This window comes from Dromaius novaehollandiae, chromosome 7 (assembly GCF_036370855.1).
Source record: "Dromaius novaehollandiae isolate bDroNov1 chromosome 7, bDroNov1.hap1, whole genome shotgun sequence".
In the NCBI taxonomy this organism is placed as follows: domain Eukaryota; kingdom Metazoa; phylum Chordata; class Aves; order Casuariiformes; family Dromaiidae; genus Dromaius; species Dromaius novaehollandiae.
In genome coordinates this window covers 11,663,165-11,687,170 of record NC_088104.1, presented here as the reverse complement: position 1 = coordinate 11,687,170, position 24,006 = coordinate 11,663,165, and the positions used below count along the sequence as shown (strand labels likewise).

Genomic DNA, 24,006 nt, shown 5'->3' with positions numbered 1-24,006 from the left:
ACTCCTTTATTTCATATGTTTCATGAAGCCTTTTAGTTTGTCTCCCTGTACTGCAGCAATTCTGCGAACAACTTTCAGCTAGTTGCTTAGAGCTAATCCTCTGCAAATTCATTCTATAATCCAAGGATTCATCGCTATGGAAACTGCTTATAATCAGTACCTTTTACAGCTTAAAAAGCAGCATCAACAAAAGGTATTGTAGCCCAAATTGATAGTTATTTCCCTCCCGCTAGAGATTGCCAGCTTCAGAAAGCGGACATCGATCTTCCTGTTAATTTAAGAGACTGAATAATATTAAAGTATCCAATAGCATTTAACAAACACGTCAGCAGGAAAGCTAAGCAATGGTACCACGCATCCCGTGCCACCAGCCTGCATCAGGCACAAAGTGTCACACCAGGAAAGCTGGTGCAATCAGCACAGGGAGACACCAGCAGCCGAGCTCTGCTGACACCCTCGCACAAAGAAACATCTATAACGCCGAGGGGAGGGAAGTGCGGAGAGCGGTGGGCCAGCGTCTCGAGCGACAGGGGACCAGCCTGGCTCTGCCACCCATAAGGTTGAAGGTAAAGTCCTCTGGTGCTCTTCCTACCCTTTCAGTAAAATCGAGGCATAAAGTTTACCTCGTAAGAACTGCTGCCCAAAGCTTAGGGGATAAATCACAATCAGCACTTTTAAAAAGGCTTGATATCTTGTGGCCAAATAACATCAGCCAAGATCAGTGCCTAATCCCCGTCTTTGGTCATGAGGGCACCATACAATCAAGTCAATGGCAGCTCAGTAGCCATAGCTTTGACGAGGAATTTCTGACTACGGAGAGAAAGAAGAGCATATTTAAGTGAACGGGATAAGAGTGTGCAAAATCTGAGATACTGCAGGAAAGGCAGCACATTTTGACTTGACTGCATGAGTCTTCCACAGCTGAGTACGAGTGCTCAGCAAAGCCGATCTCGTCTGCCCCGCTAAGCATCACAGAGAAACTTGGACTTGCTCATCTCATCTCCGAGATGCAACTGTGGAGGAAAGGGAGGGAGAATAAAACTTATGGTACCTGTGGCAGCTGGGAAAAACACTCCAAAAACAGTGAAGAAGGACTCCCCCTGGCTGTAGTCCGGCAGCGTGTTGTTAAACATCAGTTCTTCCGAGTAGCCGACAAAACCACGCTCTGCGAACACACGGAGGGCGAGAATGAGACCTGAGAAACAGGCATGGACAGCAAGGGACTGGCATCCCTGTTCACAGTCCCTCCGTCGTACCCCCAGAGACGGTCTGCTATCTACGTACATAGGACAACAGCAGCTGTTTCAAATGGTAGTTTGAAATGATTAACGCCAGTTTGTTTGGTGGGGGGAAGAAGGGAGGGCACAAAGACAAGCGTACACCTGAACCACCTTCTCACACCGTATCCCTACTGCGTGTTTCTGCCAGGCAGTGCTCCCACGTGGACAAGACCTCAGATGTGTCTACACTGTTTAAGCTGCTATCAACACATACAGTGTTTATATACCGGTTACCAACGAGCCCAGAGCCAAGAAAGCCCATTCATTGCAGCATGGTTGCTCCCCTAGGAGACAGGTTTCCCGATGGAGAAGAAATAAGGCGCTCTAAAACTGCAGATTGCTCTGATGTGGAGCTGTGCATTTACCCTCCTGGTGCCAGGGTTATCCCATTGCTGTATTATCACCTCAAAAACAGGACAAAACACAGGGCTATGCCTCCCGATCAGCAAGTTCCCTCCCAGATCTTCTGCAGATGTTTAAACTGTTGCCTAAAGGAAAAAAGGCCTAAACAGGAAAAAAAATGACAAGCCAGAGTACCTTCTGCTGTGCTGGACTCGTAACACTTCCTGTACCAACCCATGCTGAGCTTTTCATGACCACAGACACCAGTTTATTCTCTAAACAGAAAAGTTTTACAGGAGATGGGAGAGAGAGGAAAGCAGTGGATAGGGCATCAACATTGTGTGACTGGTTTATTGGGTCTCTAATGAAGTATCCTCACCTCCCACTTCACACGTGAACAGGTCAGGTTCTTCTGCAAATCTGAATTTGTTAGGAATAGTTAAGCCTAAGAGCTGATGAGCCAGCACTTAGAGTAAAGGTTTTAAAATGCTTATAGGTAGAAAAGATAACTCATGAAAGCAGACTACAAAAAAAAATATGAATATACATATATGAAATGAATTATTTCACTTTCACCAGGCAATGCTGATTTTTCATTGAATATCTTAATTTGTGGAAACTTCTCCTCCCTGTCAATAATCCAAACGCCTGTGCTAGCTGGGGACGGGAGGTAAGCAAAGTTGATTTTTTTTTCTTCTAGGCACTACAGTGTATTTCCACAAGACATGTGACCACAATAACTTGAATTTTCTCATTAGCAGGCAGGATGTTGTTTATGACCGCACAGGGTGATGGCCAGCGTTTGGAGCAAATTAAAAAAAGACTCCATCAAAGCTGTCCCATGCCTCAAAGACAACATTAATGATGTTTGGCCAATAGATTAAACCGGAAAATTAAGTAAGAGTTCTGAACACAAGACATAGCCATTTTAAGTCTGAAAATATAACTAACCACAGAGAGCTTTGAAGTTGTCCCAGAAAAATCCTATAGATAATCAAAAGTTTCCTACTACATCTGTATTCATTGTGTTGCCCAAACATGGATGGAAACGTACTGATAGAAAAAGGTCTCCTGCTGCTTGTTTTTTTTAAAAGCACCAGCTATCTTCACTAGGAACAAGCTACAGACAAGATTTGAAGGGAACAGACTCTGTGCAACACATTGACCTGTGGACCTCATGGAAGCCTGCATACAGTGCTGCTTTTGTAGAAATAAACGGGGAATTTGTGTATATTGTACAATCCAGCAAAACCAGACCTGAACTCCTTTTTTCAGACAGAACTCCTACAAACTTAACTGGAAGTTGTGCCCAACAGCCTCTGAGCTGGCTGCAAACCTTCCAGCAACTGCTTGATGAAAATATCTGTCTTTGAGCAATTCTTCACAAAGTATCTGCACCTCATGTGCAGATTAAAACATGAGGGGGGCGGGGAGAGGGAAATATTCATCTCTCCCTAAAGAAGAAGGAAAACATGGAGACCTTCTCCAACCTGTGTCCCAGCAACATCAAATATATCTACATCATTCTTGACAAAAGCTTGTCCAACCAGTTCTTAAAAATATGCTATGAAGTGGACTCTAGCCTCTGTTGGCAGTTTATTCATGCATTTTCCTACATTATCATTTATGTTCATGTTGAAGTTCATGCTGCTGTTTCTTGCCTGAGCCACAGATTTTTTGCATCTTCTTATACCTTTTAGCTACTTGAAAACAGTTCAAAATGGGCCTTTACTTCGGTTTCTCACCCAAGTTCTTTCAGATTCTCCTCAGAGTCAACTCAACTTCTGAGCATTCTTATTGCTCTCTTCTGGAGCTTCTCCAGTTTGACTTAAATCCTTCTCAAAGTGCAGTGGCCAAGTCTGGATTCAGTACTTCAGTCACAGTCTTTCCAACACTGAGTAAAGTGGAAGGATTACTTGTCACATCTTCCAGGTTATGGTTCTATTTACACATCCAGGTGTGACATTTGCCTCTTCTGCAAGAATCACGATGTCACTGACTCATGGTCAGCTTGTGACCTACTACACCTGCTCTACAGAGCAGTGCTGCAGGTCGTTTATCCAGTGTAGGTCCCCATCCTGCACTGGCACATGCAGTTATTTCTGCCAAGCTGTAGAGCTTTATGTTTGTCTTGATCAAACTGTGAATTGTTCTTTTCACACCACTTGCCCACTCTGTGTGAACTCAGCTGGAAATGTGATCCAATGATCCAGTCTGCTTGCAAGCCCTTCCCAGCTTGGTGTCACCTGCAAATTGAATCTGCATATTCTTTTTCCATCATCCAAGCAGTTAAGGAAAATATCAAATAACACCAAGTCACAAACAGACCCTTGCAGAACCTCACCAGACACAGCCTTCTGCTTTGTCAGTGAACCATCATTGACTGTTGTCTTCCAGCTATGTTTTGGGTCTACAGAATTCAATGATGGACTGATCCAGGCAGTTTGGACACCTTATGTCTCCATTTTCCTACAAAAGGCCAAATATAAAACTAGACAACCTTTTCTTTGATACCATTTTGGCCATACCACGGCCAAAAAATTCCCACTTTTAAAGAGACTGCGAGACCCAGGAGTTTGATGTCTCACCTGCACAGTGGAAAAAGAGCAGGAAATGTCTGAAATGCAATTCCCACCCAGTACTTTCAACATAGTTCTAATTCTAAGTTTTCTGAGGAGTGAAAAAGGAAAATCTTCTACCCAGCTTACAGAATTAGGTAGAACATTGCCAAGCCTCTCTCATATGTTTTTAGGTGTCACCCTCTGAAACGACCAGACTGGGTTAACCTGAGCAGATAGCTTAAAACAAGAGGACATGTGCATGGCCAAGTATCTCAGCAGTTGTGATCAGCACAGCCACCAGGCAGCCTTTGTGGACCTTGCCTCCACTAAACTTTAAGAAGTCAAATGCACTCCCTTCATTTTGTGTTGTTCCCTGTCCTAATTTATCCCCACAAGAGTAAATCTTGGATGGAAGAAGCTATCCATATATACGCACTCAGCCTAAAACAATGGCAACTGTTACTCTAACCACATAAAATAACAGCAATAGATTTGTTGGAAAAGTCACAGTACACATACTATTCTATCCTACTTCTATTTCCTTTTTGTGCAGCTTTGGCATGATAGAGGAAGTCTAACAATTTAAAATTTCCCCTTTATGCAGAATCAGGAGCCTTCTTGCCTAATTAAGAAAAGTTCATCCAAATGTTACTTGGTATGGCAACTTCATTTCTCAGTCAATCATTTTCCTATTAACCAAGTCGCCTGTCCCTTTTGATCAGTTTTATGCAATGATTTGCAATTGCCATCAATTCAAGCAAACTATCGACACACAACAACGGAGCTGAAAACGGTATGTTGTGAATATCTCCTGGCTGTCATTGCACATGTGACTGGGGAAAGTCATTTGTGACCTTTAAGCTGTCATATTAATGGCTCTAATTGTAACTGACAGGGCAATTGGGTTGAAAATCATCCAAAACAAAACAGGAATCAGCAACTGAGACCAATCGGTTAAACCAACAGAGCACTCATTTGGTCATTCACACACTCAATTATCCACATCCCATTTAAACGCACTTCAAAAGGATGAGCTTCGGAAGGAGGAGGGAAGGAAATGCGATAGGGTCTATATTTGGCTCTATGTTCTCCAAACAAGGCATGATCGTTTTTTAATTCTTGTAAAAGGATCGTTTCCTCCAGCTAACTACTGGGTATGTGAGATCCGAGCCAGATTCTTTCCTTCTTGTGCATCAGTCGTTACAAAATTTTTGTGAGACAAGTTTTGCCCTCGATTAGTTTATGGAGCCCCACAGTCTGTTAATTCTGTCTTTAATGACCCTGATTTCTGTTGGCTTGCAGAAGACCATAGCTGAAATGCTATAAACAATCTGCCCAGTGTCATGCTAGCAAGGAAAAGTATCCGGTTCCTTCTCTCTGCTGCGTCAGCCTTATGGGAAAAGAACAATAAAGAGTAGTAACAATTTATTTTCATCATTAGATACTCAGTAAGAAGCAGGCAAATAATGGATTTCTCAAGCGGCTGAACTGAAGTAAATGAGGGGAATAAAACTGACTTAAATCCAACCAACATCTGATTCATTGCTGTGACTTCTGACAAATTAAAAAACAAAGGTTTCATTTTGGTTCAAGGCAAATTATTTGTTCAATCCCAAAAATATTTTTTATTTTCATTTCAAGATTGGTTCTAATTGGATCACATTTTGAATCTAGGTGAAATACCTCAGCATTTCCACAGCACAATACTTCATTTCAGTGTCAAAGTGAAACGTTTTAACATTTTCTGGATTTTTTCTCTCATATCATTAGCCAAAAATCTTTGTTGAGTGTGGCAGAATTTGCACATGTTCCCTCGAAAGGCCCCTTTCCAGCCAACTCACTGCAAATTTAAACATTTTGTTCAGATCTCCTTAAAATATACTTAAAGAGTATGTTGGCTAAGTTACCACTTTCTGGCACATTTTATTTATTTGTAGTAAAAGCCTCACCAACAGTCCTTCCAGTCGCCCTTATTAAAATCACATGTTTGATGATAAAAAATACCTAGAAGTTTTCAGAGGGGAAGAGTTTCCTGGACCATGGTTTTAGGCAGCCCTCCTCAGTGCTGCTGGTTCTTGCACAGCCTGCCACCTCCCCGAGATTACCAATTTACAGCTGCAAACATCAGCGGCTTCATGCTCCCCTAGTGTAATAGAACTGGTAACAAAACTGGTACTAACCACTATGTCTCAGCAACCCCCTGTCCCTGCAGGGCAGCAGAGATGGGCCCCGAGTCCTGATCCCAGCTGCGGGAAATGTCTGAAACGCAATTCCTCCACTAGCCTTGATGCAAAACGCAAGATGTCCTTGATTCATCTGACCCTGTCTATCCCAAACCTGGCAGGAACGACATGGCCTGGGAGCCCCACAACTCCCCAGGAGACCGTGCACCTCATTTAGGGAACCTTTTTCCCTATCGGTGCCACCACCATAGCCCTAACACCCTCTTCTTCCTCCCACGCTCTCCCTGGAGAGCAGGACTGGGCTCACACCGGACTCCTTTCCCCGTCACCACACAGCACTACAAGCGGAAGCGAAGCAGGCATGACCCTCCGCCCATCACTCAGTCGCTCCGGGGAGAAGTTTCCTCTCCGAGATCCAACTGCTGATGGAGGCGCCTTTGTTTTTCCTCGCCCCTGGCTGATTTTAATGTTTGGCATTTTCTCACTGCTTTTTCCCTCCCCGCCTCCTCTCCCCTGGCGGAAGAGGATAAAAGTGCCCGAGTCGATTTTAGGCCACCAGGTTTCAGCACTCAGGGCACACCTTAACACGCGGCCTCTCCATGAAGCCTGAGGATTCAGACCAGGACTTGGAGAACTTGGAAGAGGACTTTGGTTTGAAGATGCTGCCAGCACAAGCAGTGGTTACGTGGGGTCAGGCCATTATGCAACTGCACAGAGGATAACCATTCTGCCAAGTCTCATGCAACCTGGAGCTCATTACAGATTAGTCAGGTCTTGGCCAAATTCAATAAGCCTGTTCGCAAGATTAAGGTTAAGTAAACCCTGGCACCGAGGTAGGCCTGACCACGGAGCTAAATAATAAAAAATGGAAAGTCACCTTAAGAAACAGCTCCCTGGAACTGCCACATATTGCGCTCTGCTTGCAATTAGACATTTTAATTACAAAGGTGGATGCTGAAGGCTTGAAGTGGTGAGGCTTTTTGTTTGACTCAACAAGTAAGCCCCCAACGCTCCCGCTTGGAAGGCCACAGGGAGGCACTTGCTGAGATTTGCTTTCAGTGGAACAGCTGGAAATGTTTGCCTTGCAGCACATTTCCCAGGTCTGACCCCAGCATTTTCAGGATCCTGTGTGATGTAAGATGTGGAGAGCCAAAGAGTAATTACATACCCTTGGCATAATTATCTCCTCTCTGTCCTTCCCCCTTCTTCTTCCATCTCTAAATCCTTCTGGTAAAAGCTGCAAGATCCAGTCATTCCACTCAGTTACCACTAAGAAGGCGCCTGTCCAACTGCACAGCGCTCGTGAAGCAAGATCTCGGTGCAGACGCTGGATGTACTCCAGGCACAGCCAAAGTGGAAGAAACAGAAACTGCTCGCAGCTTAGTATGACAGCTGCAATCCTCACCTGAACACAGACCTTCACTGTAAGATAAAGCTTCATTCCTTCTTGCCAGCAACGTATTCATATTTTTCCTCCAAACTCTTAGCTGAGGGCAATGTACGAGCCCAGGATTTCGGAGACGTTAACCTTGCAGCAATCATGCCAAGCCCTGGCAGGTTGGGAACTCCCAGCAGTTGTGGTCTATTTGATGACTGTTGGATGACCTAAGCCAAATTAATTTCTATGAAAGCCTATATGTAAAAGTGCTCTGCAGCACAGAAAAACTGAACTTCTCTTTCCAAAACCCCCTGTAATACCAATTCTTCCACTGCTTGTGGAAGAAGTTTGTCCTTGGATGATCTGTTGGTCACCAGACATAAATTCACTAAAATGCACTTACAACCCATAGCCAATAACACAAGAAGAACAACTTCACTCACCAAGGGAAAGTCAGGTGTGCCTGTCTTTAGTGAAACAACCAAACCACCACTAACAATAGGTTTTCAATATCTCAGAGTTTAATCCCAGATACATGGGATTAGCCTTACATACAGAAACTGTGGATGTGAAGAGATGGATGCAAAGCCATAAACGTTGTCCAAATCCCGGGGCACTTCCATCCTTGCTTTCTCCCACACTGTGTAGATACTTAAATTTAATCTGTCTGAGGCAGTAAGCAGCACAGGATTCCCTGTTGCAACTGCTCTGAATGCTTCCCTGGCACACGCTGTGCACCAACACAACCACACTCTTGACAGCTCTGATTTTCTCAGTTATTCAGTGATACCACACGCTGGCACGTGCAACAGAGAACAACACCGTCCCAGCTAACCTCAATCACGGCTGAACAATACGATGCAGCGCATCCAAGGAAGGTCATGTGAAATGGTGCACATCTCCAGCAGACTGTCATCATCAAAAAGGCATGAAGAGGGCACAGGGGTCATGAATAACACTAATTACCTTTTGCAGTAGAATCAAAAAATCAAAGCCTTGCCATACCAAACCCCACCCCTCCACATCCCTCTGTGCGCACACTTGACTTCCTATGTTTGGACTTTTTAAACTACATTGACAATCACACATCAAACTTTCTTCTTAGGCTGGGGCCCTTCTGCACCCATCACTTTGCAACTGCTGAGCTTGCTGCTTTCTAGCTCCTGAGGTTCTCCCACCTCATGTGCATGCAGGCAGCACACAAAATGACGAGTTAGGAGAAATCACGTAATCTTAAATCAAACACTACCACCTACACCCCTGTAATGCTGCCAGCCTGGTACAGAAAAGCCAGAGAGGAAGATGTACCAGAAAAATGCAGAAACGTTGGGAAGGAAAATAGCAAGAGGGAGGCAGAGCTGCAGATGGATAGAGGAGAATCTGGTGTTTCTCCCTGCAACCGGTTCACTGTAGCAATTTAAAAGGCAGAGCTGAGCTGCCAGGTCCACAGAATAAACATAATCTCTGCCAAACTAGTGCAAGATTCAAAAATGTTTTAATATTTTTCAGGACATCTCCTGCTTCGCCCTTGGAAATACAAGATTTGGCTGGCAGACTGGGAAGAAACAGAAGGGAAAGAGCAAAGCCACGGGGAGGCCAAGCTGGAGATGGATGGAACAGACTGAAAAGAGATTAAATCTCTGTATAACCCCATCTGCTGACAGGCACTGGTGGACTGATCTACTCAGGGGACCATATTCACCAAACTCTGGTTGCCCTTTTTGCAGCCCCCGTGCAACAGCCAGCGGGCTGCACGTGCCCACAAAGCAGGGACGCCCATGGGTCACGCCATGGCTGGACCTGTGGGGCTGACGGTGGGGACATCCATCCTTCCCAGAGCACACCGGAGTGGCTGCCACCAAGAGCCACCCTCTCCACCTCTCACCTCTCCCAGGCACAGCTCATTGCTCTGCCTGCCTCTCCTCTAACCCGCTGGGCCTCGCTCCCCCCAAACCTTTGCCGTTCAGGCGGCCAGATCCCATGAGACCTCAAGCCAAATGCAGCTTGATCCCTTGAGATCCAAAATGCCAGCAGGCTCTGCCAAGCAAACACAACACATGGCCCAGCTCCCCCAGTGCAAACACGGACAGAAGATGCTGGGCTAAGCACGCACCAGTATTCCCAGGCTGCACAAGCTGGTTCCTGTCACCTGGTCCTGGGTCTCTGATTTAGGCTGGATCTTCACACACCTGGTTGAGCCACTATTGCATAATGCTGCAGCTCAGACAAACTGAACCAGTGCAAGTTTCATACGAGCCAGGAGCATGGACACACACAGCTGCAGGCTGGACTTCTGGGCAGCACTGCAGCTCCCTAGTTGGAGATGGCGTAGGTTCAATCTAGCCAAAGACGGAGAGGAGAAACATGAGACTTTTGATACCTGTCCCCACAGGTTTGCCCTCCATATGTCACAAACGAAGTCATGCCTTCAGTTCAGCTCACAGACTGCAGGGAAATGTCCTACCTGCTGACAGCTCCCATAATGTCAGCATTTCTGCTTTGAGAGGCTTAAAATAGGAAAAAATAGAGGAATACCTGCAGCTCAATGATTATGCAGAGAAAAAACTGCAGCTATTATGCAACTAAAATGATGGCACGTGGCCACACAGATACACTGGTAGATGAGTACAAAGAGATTGTGGAGCAACTGCTCAAACCACAATAGTATTTGAGAGAAATGGGAGAAACAGGAAGCTTGAGACCTCCCAGGATCTACCAAACACCTCCAGGATGGGGCTCGCTCTGCTGACTCCAGCCAATGCCATGGCACACATGCTGCTAAGGAGTGCTAAGCAGCTTCTTTCCTTAAAGGAAAAAACTGGGAAGAGAAGAAGAGAACAGGAGGGCACTAGATTCCCTCTGTAATTTCATCCCTAAATTCCAGTTTAACATATTTACTATCCATACTGTTTCCTTAGACCTGCTGGTCGGTGCTCCTATGAAAAACCAGTTTGCTGCTAGCGGGCACGTAACAAAATCCCATTTCAAAGCAACTGGACCCCAAGTCACAGACAACCCAAGCGCAGAAGGCAGCTCTCCTGCTGCTGTCTCACCACGCTTCAGCACGGTGTCAGCTGAAAACTAAGAGCTCAGTGACATATCTGGCATCTCCCAGGGCCTTGCTGGCCAAGCCAAGAGGCATCTTCAGACCACAAGTGGCTCAAAAATACCAAAATAAAACTGAGAAGCAGGAGGGAACAGGGCGGGGGGGAGCTGATTGCTATTTTTCCATTCATAGTGCACAAGCAGAGCTCCTGTGTGATCACTGTTATTAGTTTCTTAGAGCGCCAGCTCTCCAGATATATAAATTGGGACAAACACTATGCTTAAGTTTCAAATTCAGCAGAGTTGCAAGTAGTAAAAAACAAAAAAGATTTTACTGAAAAAAAAAAAAAAAAAAGGAAAAATCTGGCAAGAGGGAGGGGAGGAACGATCGGGACATTTTTAAAGAAAGAAGGAAAGGAGTTTCCTCGTCCAAGACTTTTTCTGCCCCCATAATAAGCACGGCAAACCCCAAATGAGAGATTATATAAAGTCTGTAATTGGCGGAGCGAAAGCCACAGTGAAAACAATCTCCAGAGCCCCAGCCCTGAGAAAAGGCAACTCGACTCCCTTATCTTTCGCTGGAAAAGAATGTGCTCCCTTAGATTAATGACGTGTTTACCCGAAAGGAAATCACCGCCCTTCTGCAGCGGCGAGTGTTTGTTCCTTCCAAGTCCCTGTTTTCCGACCCGGCACCGCGCTCCCAAACCTCCCGTTTCAGGGCAACGCACAATGCGGCTTCCTGCCGGCCCCGGTGAGCCCGCCGCGACCCGCTGCCCCGCAGAGCCGCTCGCTCGTGGCACCTGCCGCCGCGGACGAAAGCGCGGCGTTTGGGTGGCGTCGCGTGGTGGCCGTGGCCGGCAAAGGCGCTGGGGGACGATGAGCCACCCCGCACCTACGTATTGTCTCATTGAGCGGACAAGCTAACAAGCTAAGCGCAGAGGCCGAAGTCCCTCGAATGAACACGACGGTCCAGGGTGGAAGCGCCGCGGGGCGGCCGGTTTGCGGCAACCTGCTGTGAAGAACCTCTCGGGGACCATCAGCCCTTCCTACACTTGGCAAAGCCAAGTGTTCGCATCCTTCCCACCTACCAAGCACCGTCTGGTGGGTCACTGGGCTCAGAGACCCTGAGGAGGACGACACAGGCACCTTGGGTGTCCAACTCCAGCGGTGAATCGCTCGGTGAAGCCACCAAAGACGCTGCAGGTACCAGACCCGACCTTCTCACAGCAAGGCCACCACCTCCAAGGGGTATCAGGGCACCAGCGTCCCCGCTGCGAGGAAGGCTAAAGCAGGCAGAGCTGCAGCAATGGGGTCCGGCCACAAGCTAAGAACAAAACGATAGACAGAATAAACAAAAGACAGAATAAACTGCTTCAGTCAGGCTCCAGCGTTTGCACTGGGCGATCTGATTTCCTCAAAATTCTGCCGTCTCACACAAATCGCTCAGGCAGTGAGCACAGATCCAGGCTCCTCAGCCAGAGCTTTTGACAGCCAAGATGCACTTACCATGAGACCTGGCTGGAGGAGAGCAAATGCTAATTCCCCCCTATTTTCCCTCCCTCGAAGGGGGCGAAAGACTAACTCCAGCGGTTAACAGTGACTTCTGACCATTTTGACTCTACTTTGGCTTCTTCAGGTGTGGTGGGATCCAAGAACTCAGAAACCAACCGAATAAGCATATAATAATATACCTCTCTTTATAATACACATAATAATAAACAGAGAGCAAAGTACCCCACACGGGCAGCTCCTCATCCCAAAAGCCAAGCGCTCATCGCTGTTCAGTGAGAGCAAACTCAGAACATGCTTGCAGAAGCAGTTAGTAGAGCTGTTTAGCACCTATTCTGCCTGCACTGGAGGTTAATATGTTTTAATTATTTTTCTGCAAAAAAGCAAAAAATGGATATTTTCTGCAAGTAAAAAATCTGAAAGTTTGGCTGGGGGGGGGAAGAAAAAAATAAAAAGGAAAGGGATTTCCTGTAGAGGGTGTTAACATAGGTTTTTCAACTTTCTAAAGTCCACTTATCCTTTATGTTATTCAATACTAATCGCCAATCTTGTCATAATGCATAAAATACTTTTATTACTAAGTATTTTATTTCAATATGATATCTGCTATCTGGCTTGTTCAGCAGCATTCTAACCAGCCAGTGGAAATTGCTTTATTCATTGCAGTGAGTACGTGAAGTACCTGTCCCTTGCTTCACCCTTTTTCTAGGAAAATATTTTGCATAAATGGAGTATTATTATTAATTACAGAGCGGTATTTCTTGGAAGCCAAGCCCAGAGCCCCCTGCCACAGGAGGTTCTACAGAACTTCTCAGATGAAGAATCCCAGCTTTAAGAGATCAGAATTTCGCCTGAGTCAAGGCACAACAATTGAAGGAAAAAGAGCAGCATTTGAGCCACAGAGACAATAACGAATATCCTTTGGACCAGTTAGAGTGACCTCGTTTCTAACTATGAACTACTCCATGTATGGCTTGGGACAAAGTCCAACCCAGGTCAACTGAATCTCCATCTTTCAAAAGTCAGCAGTTAGTCCAAATGCAATATAACCAACCATAGCCTGCCATAGTCTACAGTCTTCTGCCACACTCGTGACTACACATTTCCCAGTTATGGATATGTTATCCAGATGACAATGGTATTTAAAGTAACAGCTAGTCAATTCACTGATTTCTTTCATTCTGTGGCCAAAATAATGGTTCGATTTTATTTTTAGGTGGTTTTCATTAGCCTTTATAGAACACACACAACTAGAGCTCTAACTTTCGATTCAGAAGTGAAAATCATACTGTTTCATTTTGAAAAGGTTGAACACATTTTTGCCTCAACAGATTTTTTTGTTTGAAAATATTAATTCAATTCAGTCTAAGTTAGAGAATACATTTAAACTACCAAAAGTGCTTTTTTTCAACAAATAGACTTCCCCCAGAAGTCAAAAAGAAAAAACAAAAGGAACCATCACACCATCTGCGATGCCAGTGAAAATATAATAAGGCTACAATCTTTTATCTGCAACCAAAAAAGGCCAAAAATGGTTAATGCAAGACAGCAGAGAACATGGTGAGCTGTAGATAAGAACCAACATCCCATGCAAGTTTTCTCTTTGGGCAAGGACATGAATGCAAATTAGAAGTGAAATGGCTGGAGAAATACTCTAACATTCAGAAATTATCTTCAAAAGTTGAATTCCTTAATAAGGAAAGCTGATTCAGGAGACAGCTGAATTGTGACTGGAATTAAACACTGCGGGAGTGAATTAACAGGAGGTAAAATATCTCCATCATTTGAAAACAATTAAGTAGAGGCACCAAAAAAACCAAAATCAATGCAATTAAATAAAGCTGTCTAGTTTAAACACAGCAATGGGGAGAGATGCAGAGATTATGGCTTGATATATATTTTCCTTGAGCTAGTCAGTCTTGTTAAGTTTCTAGCATTAAAAAAGTTGCTACTAAAATGGAGAGCCCATACAAGAGGTTTTATCGGGGGAACAGAAGGGGAAGGCACATGTTAAAGCAGTGTCTAACATGGGACAAAACTGACTGCTTTTGTCTTTAAACCTGCCCTAGTTATAAGCTATCGTTAGTATTTCCACGAAGTGATTTCTTTTCCTCATAGGAGCAATATCACTGGTGAGTCACAAAACATTTTACAGAGGCAGCACATGACTATCCCATTTTACAGACGGGGAAACTGAGGCAGGAGGGACAACGCGGGCTGTCCATACAGTACAGCAAGAGGCAGGCTTTGCTGCGGCCAAGCCAAATCTGAGCCTCCTCCCCGTCCCCGCAGGCTCACGCTGCTGCGTGCAAACACGGATGCACCTTCCACTTTTGAGTTGGATTTAGTGGCAGATTGCAGTGGGCGGAACAGATTGTGTGAGCTGTCACCTAAGCCTCCATGGTATTTTAGGATTTATTTACAATTCATAGGAAGAAGATAAGCTTAGAGTCACCTCTCAGGGAAACAGTATAAATAAAATAAAATAAAATAAAATAAAGTTAAACCAACCAAGCACAAAGCCACTTCTTTTAGAAATCAGGAGGAACATTACCTATCCTGCACCAACGGGCCAAGGCAACTGTGTTCTACCACAGCACTACCACCAAGATGGGAATCAACAGCCTAACTTCTACCACAGTTTATTCTGAAGAAGTTTAAATCTGCAACACCTGGAAGATAAAAGCAAACCCCGCAGGTGCTCGTGGCAGGGGCCGGCCCAGAGGACGGCAGCGATACCCAGCACCCAGTGGGAGAGGTGCAGTCCCGCTGCTCTCCAAGGAAGATGTCCTTCTGCCAGCTGCCCTGGCTGAAACACAAGAAGGTGACCAGGAATGAGGAAACGCTCTCCAAGCATGAAGTTCCCTCCCAGACTCCACACGGCCACTCTGACGGCGTAAGCTAAAGAGAAGACGACTGAGGGGAAGCAAAATAAGTCTTCAAAAGTGAAAAGGTTTAACACAGAGAGGAAGGATATAGGCTATGCCTCAAGTCCTCTAGAGATAGGAGCAGAAGTAGCAGGTTTTGGTGGCAGGAAGGGAGGATTTCATTCGGGATGGCTGTGCCTGGAACAGGCTCCCCAGGGATGCAGCGGAGGCTCCGCGGCCGGAAATTTTTCAGATCAGATCAAACACGCATCAGGAGTGACAACGGGGTGGGGACAGAGCAAATGATCTCCTGAATTCCTTCGCAGCCCTCTTTCTAGCCAGATTGCCCTAGGAAATGAGACACGCAATCATACCTTGACAGTTAATTCTTCTTAACAAATCTTGAATCTTGGCCAGTTTGGGCCGAATTTGGGAGCAACCGCCAAAATATTAAGGTCCTACCCATTTTATGAAAATCACTAGCTGTATAGCGGAGCGAGAGCCAAACTCACTTTCTTCTGTAGTGAAAGGCTTCAGCATGAACTCCTCCAGCCCGGGAAGCAGCACCCTGCTCCTCACCCAGGACACCCGGCACGGCGCGATGCTTCGAGCATCCTCAGCACGGCCCAGCAGCGGCAAGGGAGAGCGATGGCCCAAGGGGACCTACTCTGGTCCCCCTTCTCTTGCCTACTTTGTGGAAGATGCTGCAAGGGTTGAGGCTTGGCACAGAAATCCCTCAGTGCCAACAGGCCGGGAGGGCATGGAGACACCCTCACAAACCGGCCTCAGCCGTGTTAAAAGCAGCCAAAAAACCAATAAGCAATGAAACGTGGTGCAGCAGCCGGCAGGCGAGACGGCAACTTCACAGTGTCGCTGCTTAACGAAGTCCTGCTGCTGGGTGTCCACCAGGGGCGAGGAAGGAGGAAACCTACCTAGGAACAGGAGGGTCAGAGCATAAATGAACCATGCAAAAAAAAGCTATGGGTCTACCTTTTTTTTTTTTCTTTCTTTTTTTCCTCCTTTTCTCTCTCTCTTTTTTTTTAAAAAAAAAACAAAAACAAAAAACAAACTGCTTTAAATACCTACTTCAGAGAGACTGGAGAGACCAGTGTAGCTTTCCTGTCTGTATCCAAACAAGGCCCCTAACAATGTTATCACTTTTCAAAACACATCTGTACCGCAGTCCCTAACCCAGACAATTGGCAGGTAACCAGTTAATAAATTTCTTCGCCAGACTGTTGAATAGGCTGGCCTCCGCTCAAAACTGATGTCACCTCCATTCAATGCGCTATAATTGGAAAAACCTGGGGAAACCAATCGCGTGCTTTTTAATAAATAAAGAGCGCATTAGCAGCCTCCTGCTTTTATTCACCACGGTGTCTACCTTGTTCAGTAGCAAAGTGGGATTTTCTGCCGCCGCGCGCTCGGTGCTTTCTGCTTGGAATTTGATGCCAATTTCCAGATGTGCTTCAAGCCAGGAAGTCGGCAATCAGGCTGGATAAAGCCGGTGGGATTAGCTGCAGATCATCTTCTGACACACACATCCTTCCTGTACCCTCTCTTATAAAACCAGGGCACACCCCTCCTGCCCAAAAATAAAATTAAACGACCCAGGCCAAGTAAAAGCCTCCGATTATGCTGTGATCATTGTCATATTAAATATATACGTGTGCAAATTTATTTAACAAATTCAATCCATCAAAGCCCCTGAGACCCTGCGTTAAGGTTCTTTACAACACTGGAGCGGTTACACACATAAATCATTTTAACAGTGGTAGGTTGCCTCTATGCTGAAGCTCAGCTCAGCTCAGCTCCGCTCCGCTCCCCTCCCCTCGCGCAGCTCGTCAGCAGCGGCATCAGCAAACGAGCATCGGCCACCCCAGCCGGGGAAGCCCAAGGGAGGGAAATCCTTCAAACAATCCACCCTTAGAGGAAAAAGCGAGGCTAAACAGGTTTTCTAGGCTTTGCGAGAACAGCTTTGGAAAGCGAACACCAAAGCGGATGACATCGAGGATGTGGTTACGCGAAGAGTAACTCCAAACAGAAGTACTCCAACAGCAACGCCCCTAACGCTGCAACGGGCGGATTCATGCCGTGATTACGCTAAAGGCCTCGGTGCACCACATCTCTGCAAAATGAGTTATCCTGGTTGTCCAGCCGCGAGAAGAGGCTGCGAGCTCGCAAGGCGAGGGGACCGGACCTGCCAGCAAGCCTACGCGACCTGCCGCGGCATGGGGCAACGCTGGCTGCGGGATGGGGACCCGAACCCGCAGAGGTCCCACATGCTCCATCAGACCCGTGCCCTCCCACCACTTCATCCCCTGCCGCAATGACATCGTTATTCTTTTTCCCAAGAGCATTTCAGGCGTTTAGGAGGCTGCTCTTGGGCCGCTTTTGCTTACGTTGCGATTCCTTTCATCTCACAACCAAAACGAAGCGCGACCGTCTTGCCACCAGCTCTCCCCCCGAATAACCCCACCCCGCGCCGTCTACTCCCACAGCCGCGCTGTTTTAACAGGGTACCTGGAAGCAACTGCCAAAACAGGAAAGCCGGCGCCTAATTGAAGGGAGTATTTGGGAGTCACCCTACACAAAAATTAGTAGAGATATGCTAGGAAAATAAAAGTGCGGGCATTAACAGCAGTCTTATCTTCTTTTTCCATGACTCTAACGCTCTGTACGCGAAGAGGCCAAAAAGCTTCGCGTATTGTTCTGAGGAGCTGATCACGCATCGTAGTCTCCCCTGGACGTCCACCGCTCCCCCCAAAATGAATAAGGCCAATACTAAAATACGGACCTACAGAATCATGGTGCAAAGGTACGCAAGCCAAAAGAAAACAGTGTTATTATTTTGCCTGAAAACTGTTATTCAGTAGCGTGGCAAGCAGCAGGCCTTAGCTACGTGTCAAGAAGCGGAGCACCGTCTGATTTCCAGGTGTGGATGGTATATTTGGTAAAGACAAGAAGCAGTGTCTAGATAGAAGGATAATATGGGTGTTTTCTGTTCTTCGTGGTGGTGGGTCTCTCCAACGTGAGAACAGCCCCTGCTTTACTGAAGTAGGAACAGGGGAGTCTCCACTGCTGCAGGTGACACCGAATTTTAAGGTGACCAGCTGGAGACGGCTAAGAGGAACCTGCATTCTCCATCGCACCGGGAAACCAACTCATTTAAGAGATCTCAGCCCAAGACGCACGGCCCGTCACCAGTGGAAACACTAGCCAGATCCAAGAGAGGATTTAGGATGAATCCCAAAACTGCAGTATAACCAGTCCCTGCTTGGCAGGCGGCCGGACCCCAGAGGCACCTAAAATGCCTCCCTGCTAGGTCCAAGCGCTCCCCAGGAGCCCGCGGGCCTGCTCTGCCCCACCAGCGCTACGCGCGCGGGGAAGCTGCCCAGGGCTGCACGATTCGAGCAGCGCGCGGCGCCAGAGCCGCCAAACGCAACGGCGGCCGCTCGCTTGTGAAACGCCGCCGCCAGAAGCCGAAGCGGTGGCTGAGGATGGCTCTGTGCCGCGGCGGTTGGGGCTCAGGCTCGCTGCCTCCCAGGGCAGAGCCCGGCCATCAGCTCAGGGATGAGGCTCCTGCGCCGAGGCCAGGCCAGCGCGCGGAGCGGGGTCTCCCTTTAGCTCACTACCAACTCCCTAAGTTTCCCGGTTCCTCCCTGACAGGAAACCCGGCCGTCTCGGCACAGATGGCAGCACTTGGCTGAGCCACCGCGAACCCCGGGCGCTCCCGGTCTGCAAAGGTCCCGCTCTCGCTCCGGCCGGGGGAGAAGCGCCCGGGCCGCGGCTCCCATCGCTCGCCAGGCAGAGCTGATCCACTGATCCACCCTGGCGAACGGATCAGGTGAGCTTCCCCCAGCTCCAGCTCAGGCCGGGGAGAGCCTGGTGGACTCCCGGAGGAGGGGCAAGCGGCAGCCAGAGGGAGAGAAAGAAAAACCGAGGCAGGAAGTCCCGCTGCGAAGCCCCCCTTTTGTGTAAATACAGCCCGACCTCAGGCTAAAAATAAAGGCAAACCACAGGAAGGGAGTGAGTGCTTGGACAATATCCGACTTTGTGTGTGTCTGGGTGTGAGTTTAGGGAATGGGGGAGAAGAGCAAGGGGACTCCACCCAATATAACCACACAAAGACATTAGTTTAAGACCTTCAAGATGGACAGGCATTCTTGCAGATTATTTAAATCCCAACAAATGCTATTTGGCAGATATGCAGTTCTTTGGTATTTGCACAGCACTTAGGAACTATAAATGAGGGAAAACGCTGCCACAGTAGCCATGAAAAAAGGAAGAAAGATTGCACTAGGCCCATTTTACAGGTTAGGAAATGGAGACCTGAGGTCAAAACTCCAAAAACCTGTCATAAAACAAGCAAGCAGTCAAGGCAAGATGTTAACTGAGGTCTTTCCAACTCACAGTCATGGTCCACCCTCAAAAATTAGCCCTCCAGTGCCTCCCTCTGCTTGCCACCCCGTGTACCGACGTCACCGGTGCAGCCAGATAACCCCACCCGAAACCTCTGCAGCCACGCGAGGACTGCAGAAGGCCGGTTGCACATGCTCTGGAAGGGAAAGGACGCTGCCCAAGCCTGGGAGATCTCCTTGATAGGGCGATATTTTGCCCAAGGCCAAAGATGATTAATTTTTCTGTCCACTGCCAGCGGCTCTCAGGCCCAAAGCAGCACGGTTTCAATTGCTTCTCCTAACGCTGGATCCAGGCGCGCGGCATCCTGCTGTTCTCATCAGCGGATAAAAGGTTGTGTGATTGAACTGGGAGCACGTCCCATCCGCAGCGTGCCTGGTGCTGCCCTGCAGAAAAGGCTTCCCGCTAACGAGCGCGATCGCCCGGGAGACAAGCACGGTACGGCAGGCGTGCGAAACGCAGGCAGGGCACGCTGCTCAAAGCCCAGCGCTCACCCTTGGTGCTGACACACCACGCAGAGGCCTTCTGGGGAAATGCAGGAGGCATCAAGCGTTCAGCCTGCACTGACATTAATTTCTCCCGCACAGAAGCTGTTTGCAAAAGCAGAGAAACCATGGCTCTTTACAACGTGCCTTACGGCTACAGATCCAAGCATACGGCCAGCATCGCTCTAGGCGCGAGGGGCTTAGATCCTGCCGCAGCCAGCCTGGCGCTTTTCCATGCCCTGGAAACCCTCTTCTCTTTAACCAGCCACGGCTAAACGGCAGGATCTCTGATGCTCAACCATCTCATTTCCTTTCCTTTCTCTATTTTCTGTCAGAAGAAAATGACATAGTGCTCAGCAGTAGAGGAAATCAAAGAATATTTTGACCTCAGCTTGGGCACGCTTCCTGCTGACTCTTGTATTCCTCTAATTCTCCCCTCCTGCTCCCACGTTCACTTTCCTCCCATCATCTCTCATCCTCAGCATTCATTTTCTCTCTACCAGCACAAAGGTCTCTAGGTCTACATTAAAGATCTCCTCTGAGCAACGCCGAAACGCAACCCCCCGCCGCTTCCTTTTGAAAACAACTTCCTATGAAATGCAGCTGTTTGGAGCAGGTCGGTTGCTGTCTTTGCAGAACATGCCAACCGCATTTTTCACACTGAGCACAACCGTCCTCGTTTTGTTCTTGTTTGCGAGTGTCTGCTAAGAATTTGGGGTTTCATTCGGGGCATTTCTTAGATGCTAAATATAAAATACAAATGCCTTTTTCCTGAGCAGTCTTTCCACAAAACATACGAAAGGCTCTGAGAGGTGAGGAGCTGCCGGTGCGCCTTCTGCCCCGACATCTCCGTCTTTGCACACAATAATGTCAGCACAAGATACGGCAGTGTGAAAATACAGCCGTACCATCTGTGCTACGAATACTTATACCGTGACTCACCTCTGTCCCAATTCAGCAGCTGATTTTTAACTGCAATGCACAAATCAGAACTGAAGATCTTTCCTTTAAAGCCACTTTATCAGTTTCTTGCAATCCCCTAAGGTGCTTCTGGACACAGGGGAAACCGAGAAAAAGGTGACACCTTCTGTTTACTTAGCTAATTGCACTTTGTTATTACTGAAAGTCGCTGCAGCGCTCAGGAACTCCCTCCGCTGCAACCCACTGCATCTCGCAATATGTTTCCCGGCCAAACCCTCTCCGGGATGAGGATGTGGCGAGGGGCAGAGGGAGGGTAAAGGGTCTCCAGGTGAATGTGGGGCTGCAGGCGGGAGCCCCGGGCCTCTGCTGAGCCCAGAAGACCGTGTCCAGCTCTGGCCTGCCTGCCTGCCCCAGCTTGGAGCCACAGCTGAAGGCTGAAATCAGACTGGGCTCCACACTTGCTGGGGAGGGTTAATGGGGGAGACCTGCATTTCGGAGACCTGGCTCTCTGAAATCCTAGCAATGCCCCCCCGGGCTGCCTCTTTGATTCCCCAGCACGCCTCTTCTCCTCGGGGAGCAAAACTCAGTTTTGCTTACTCAGCCGAGAAGCCCGGAGCCAGCCCGGGTTGCACAGTTCACCGCACAGGCAGGGTTTAAGTGATGTCATGGGCCTCCGATAAGAAAATCTCCTTACTGCAAAGTTGTAACCCCCCATTTTCACAGGCACAACTCTTAACAGAGTTAACAGCAGAAAGCTACAAATAGCAACCACAAACACAGGCAGCCCTCTATAGAAAACCTTCAAATGCACTACAAGTATAATAAACACACACATTCAGAGCTAGATGATGAGGTTAAACACCAGCATTGACGGGGTAGCTTCAGTCATGCTCTGGAAATACTCTTCGCAAAATTAGGGGTTGTCTCTACTCACTTGGTACTTAAGTACAGAAGCCACATCTGGAAGTTTTGAACTCTACCCCTGTCTAGATGTGTAACTTCACAAAGAGACGCCCAGGGAGGAAACCCCAGAGGATTAATACCTGTGGAAGCCAGCTGCACATGCCAACACGAGAGACGCGCTGAGTTTTACCTGCATCGAGGTGCGTAAAGGATCCGATGACAAAGTCCAGCGTGGAAACAGCCAGCAGGAAGAGCAGCAGGAGCTGGAGCCGGATGATCCACTTCACACCTGCCAGGTTGATGCCAAGCAGGCCCAGCAGGACAGCCAGGGAAATTCCTCTCACCGCCCAGATATTGCTGAGCCCCACGACGTCGGCGATGGACTCGGCGAACCCGGTGATGTACATGGCACCTGCAACGCACTGAAGGACACGGGGCCGTGAGCACCCCGGGGCGGCTACAAAATCCTTATGTTTACCCTGGCCCACAGGGACTAAACCTTACTACTGTAATAAAGTACATTGTTTGGGCAATGTGGGAAAGCCAGCATACATATTGCCTGGGTAAACACAGAAGGCTGGGCTCTAGGACTAGCAATCCAGATGCTTTTCACTGGCTTGAAAATTTGCCCTCAATCAATGTTCCAAGATAAACCACAGTGGCTTAAGCCAAGGAAGAAAAGGATGAGTCAACCTCTGTCAGCTTTCCCTTTCTTTTATTTCTCTGAAAGACGGGGTCTTAGTTAAACACCTGTCTGAGGAATGATAGCGTGCTTCCCCCTTTATCGCCTCCCGGGGTTTATTTTTAACTCAGTATTTGGTTTGGATGCAAGGCGGGATGTTTCGCTGGCTCCCCATCTCGTCACTGGAAGAGAGCCTGCCCGTCGGAGGAGAGCGCGTTGTGCAACTCGTGTCCCCGGAGCTCTTGGGAGAGCTGTTTATTTTTCTTGATGCAGAGCGGGACAGGCGGTCTTCTCCGGATGGCTGCAAGCCTGCAGAAAGGACTCCAAAAGCACGAAAAAGCCTGCGCCGGTTCAGGCTCCAAATCGCACTGCGGGGAAGCGATCCAAAACGCCAGGATGTTTCTCCCCAGAGGTTCCCGCGTTTCAGTAACAGCACTTTTCAGTGCACGGCTCGCTCTGGTAAACAAAGTCGGGGTAGGCAGCCGCAGCGGCAGGCACCAGACCCCAGCCAGGGCAGGCAAGGCGAGGGGCCGGTTGCAGAAACGAACCACGAGCGAGCTCAGAGGCTCGGGACGAGCCTCCGCGCGAGGCTGCAGCATGCAGCGGCAGGGCTGCGCGCTGCAGTTCCCACTCCCCCTCTAGCGGTTAGACGAGCCGTCTCCCTCGGGCAAGCAAAGCGCCTTCGGCGGTCGGAGCCGCTTCCAGCGCCGCCCAACCAGTCCGGCTGGTCTCCTCACTTACGCAACACCAGCGGCCATTTCTCCGCGAGATGCCGCGGCAGATACGGGCTGCGTCGCACAGCCGGAACCGGTTCAGTCACAGCCAGTTTTTACACTCGTATTTGCAGACTTGTGTTTTCCGCCGCAGCGCAGCCAGAAATCCGAGAGCCCAGCTATCCCCGCCAGAGACCAGGGGTCCCCGAGGAAGAAGTGGATTTACCCTTGTTCACTTGTCTTTAGCATGGCCTACACCATCGCTGGCTGAACGTACGATGCACCAGCACGTGCTTGGCTCTGAAAGCAGAGCCTTCCTTCAACTAGCTGTGCCTGAGCCCCACAGCCAGCACAGCACCGCGGTGGGACACTCACCAAAACTGCACTTGCGACTTTAAGGAAAAACAAAAAAAAAACAAAACAAAACAAAAACAGAATCTTACTCTAATAAATGGACTAAAACAAAATGCGGTTTTTGCATGTCACATGGAAAAAGCCCTGCAGAGAGAAAGCAGCACCATGGGACTCCCCATTCCTCGTGCCTGACCGACGCCATTTTCTGAAAGAGTTAAATAAGACTGCTTTACTTTCATGACGAGGTCTGCAATGTGTCACTTCTCCTTGTCAGAAGGACACTCTGAAGGGAGCAGAGAGAGGGAGAGAGTCTCCGATAGTCTCAGCACCACAGATGTCCTTGAAGGTCTCCCTCTGATAAACC

The 24,006-nt window shown here is 48.0% G+C and overlaps 1 protein-coding gene across 6 annotated transcripts in view; it reads right to left on the bottom strand.

Annotated features, from left to right (window-relative positions):
* SLC12A8 (solute carrier family 12 member 8) overlaps window positions 1–24,006 on the bottom strand; it is a 61,477-nt gene that overhangs the window by 27,200 nt on the left and 10,271 nt on the right. For 5 of the 6 annotated variants that reach the window (XM_064514678.1, XM_064514677.1, XM_064514675.1 and 2 more), the window contains 2 exons: window positions 22,084–22,315; window positions 1,052–1,165 (listed from right to left, as the gene is read on the bottom strand). In XM_064514678.1, coding sequence (XP_064370748.1) covers window positions 1,052–1,165; window positions 22,084–22,315 — 346 coding nt within the window. The remainder of the gene's footprint in view (window positions 1–1,051; window positions 1,166–22,083; window positions 22,316–24,006) is intronic. The other variant, XM_064514676.1, reaches the window with a different exon arrangement.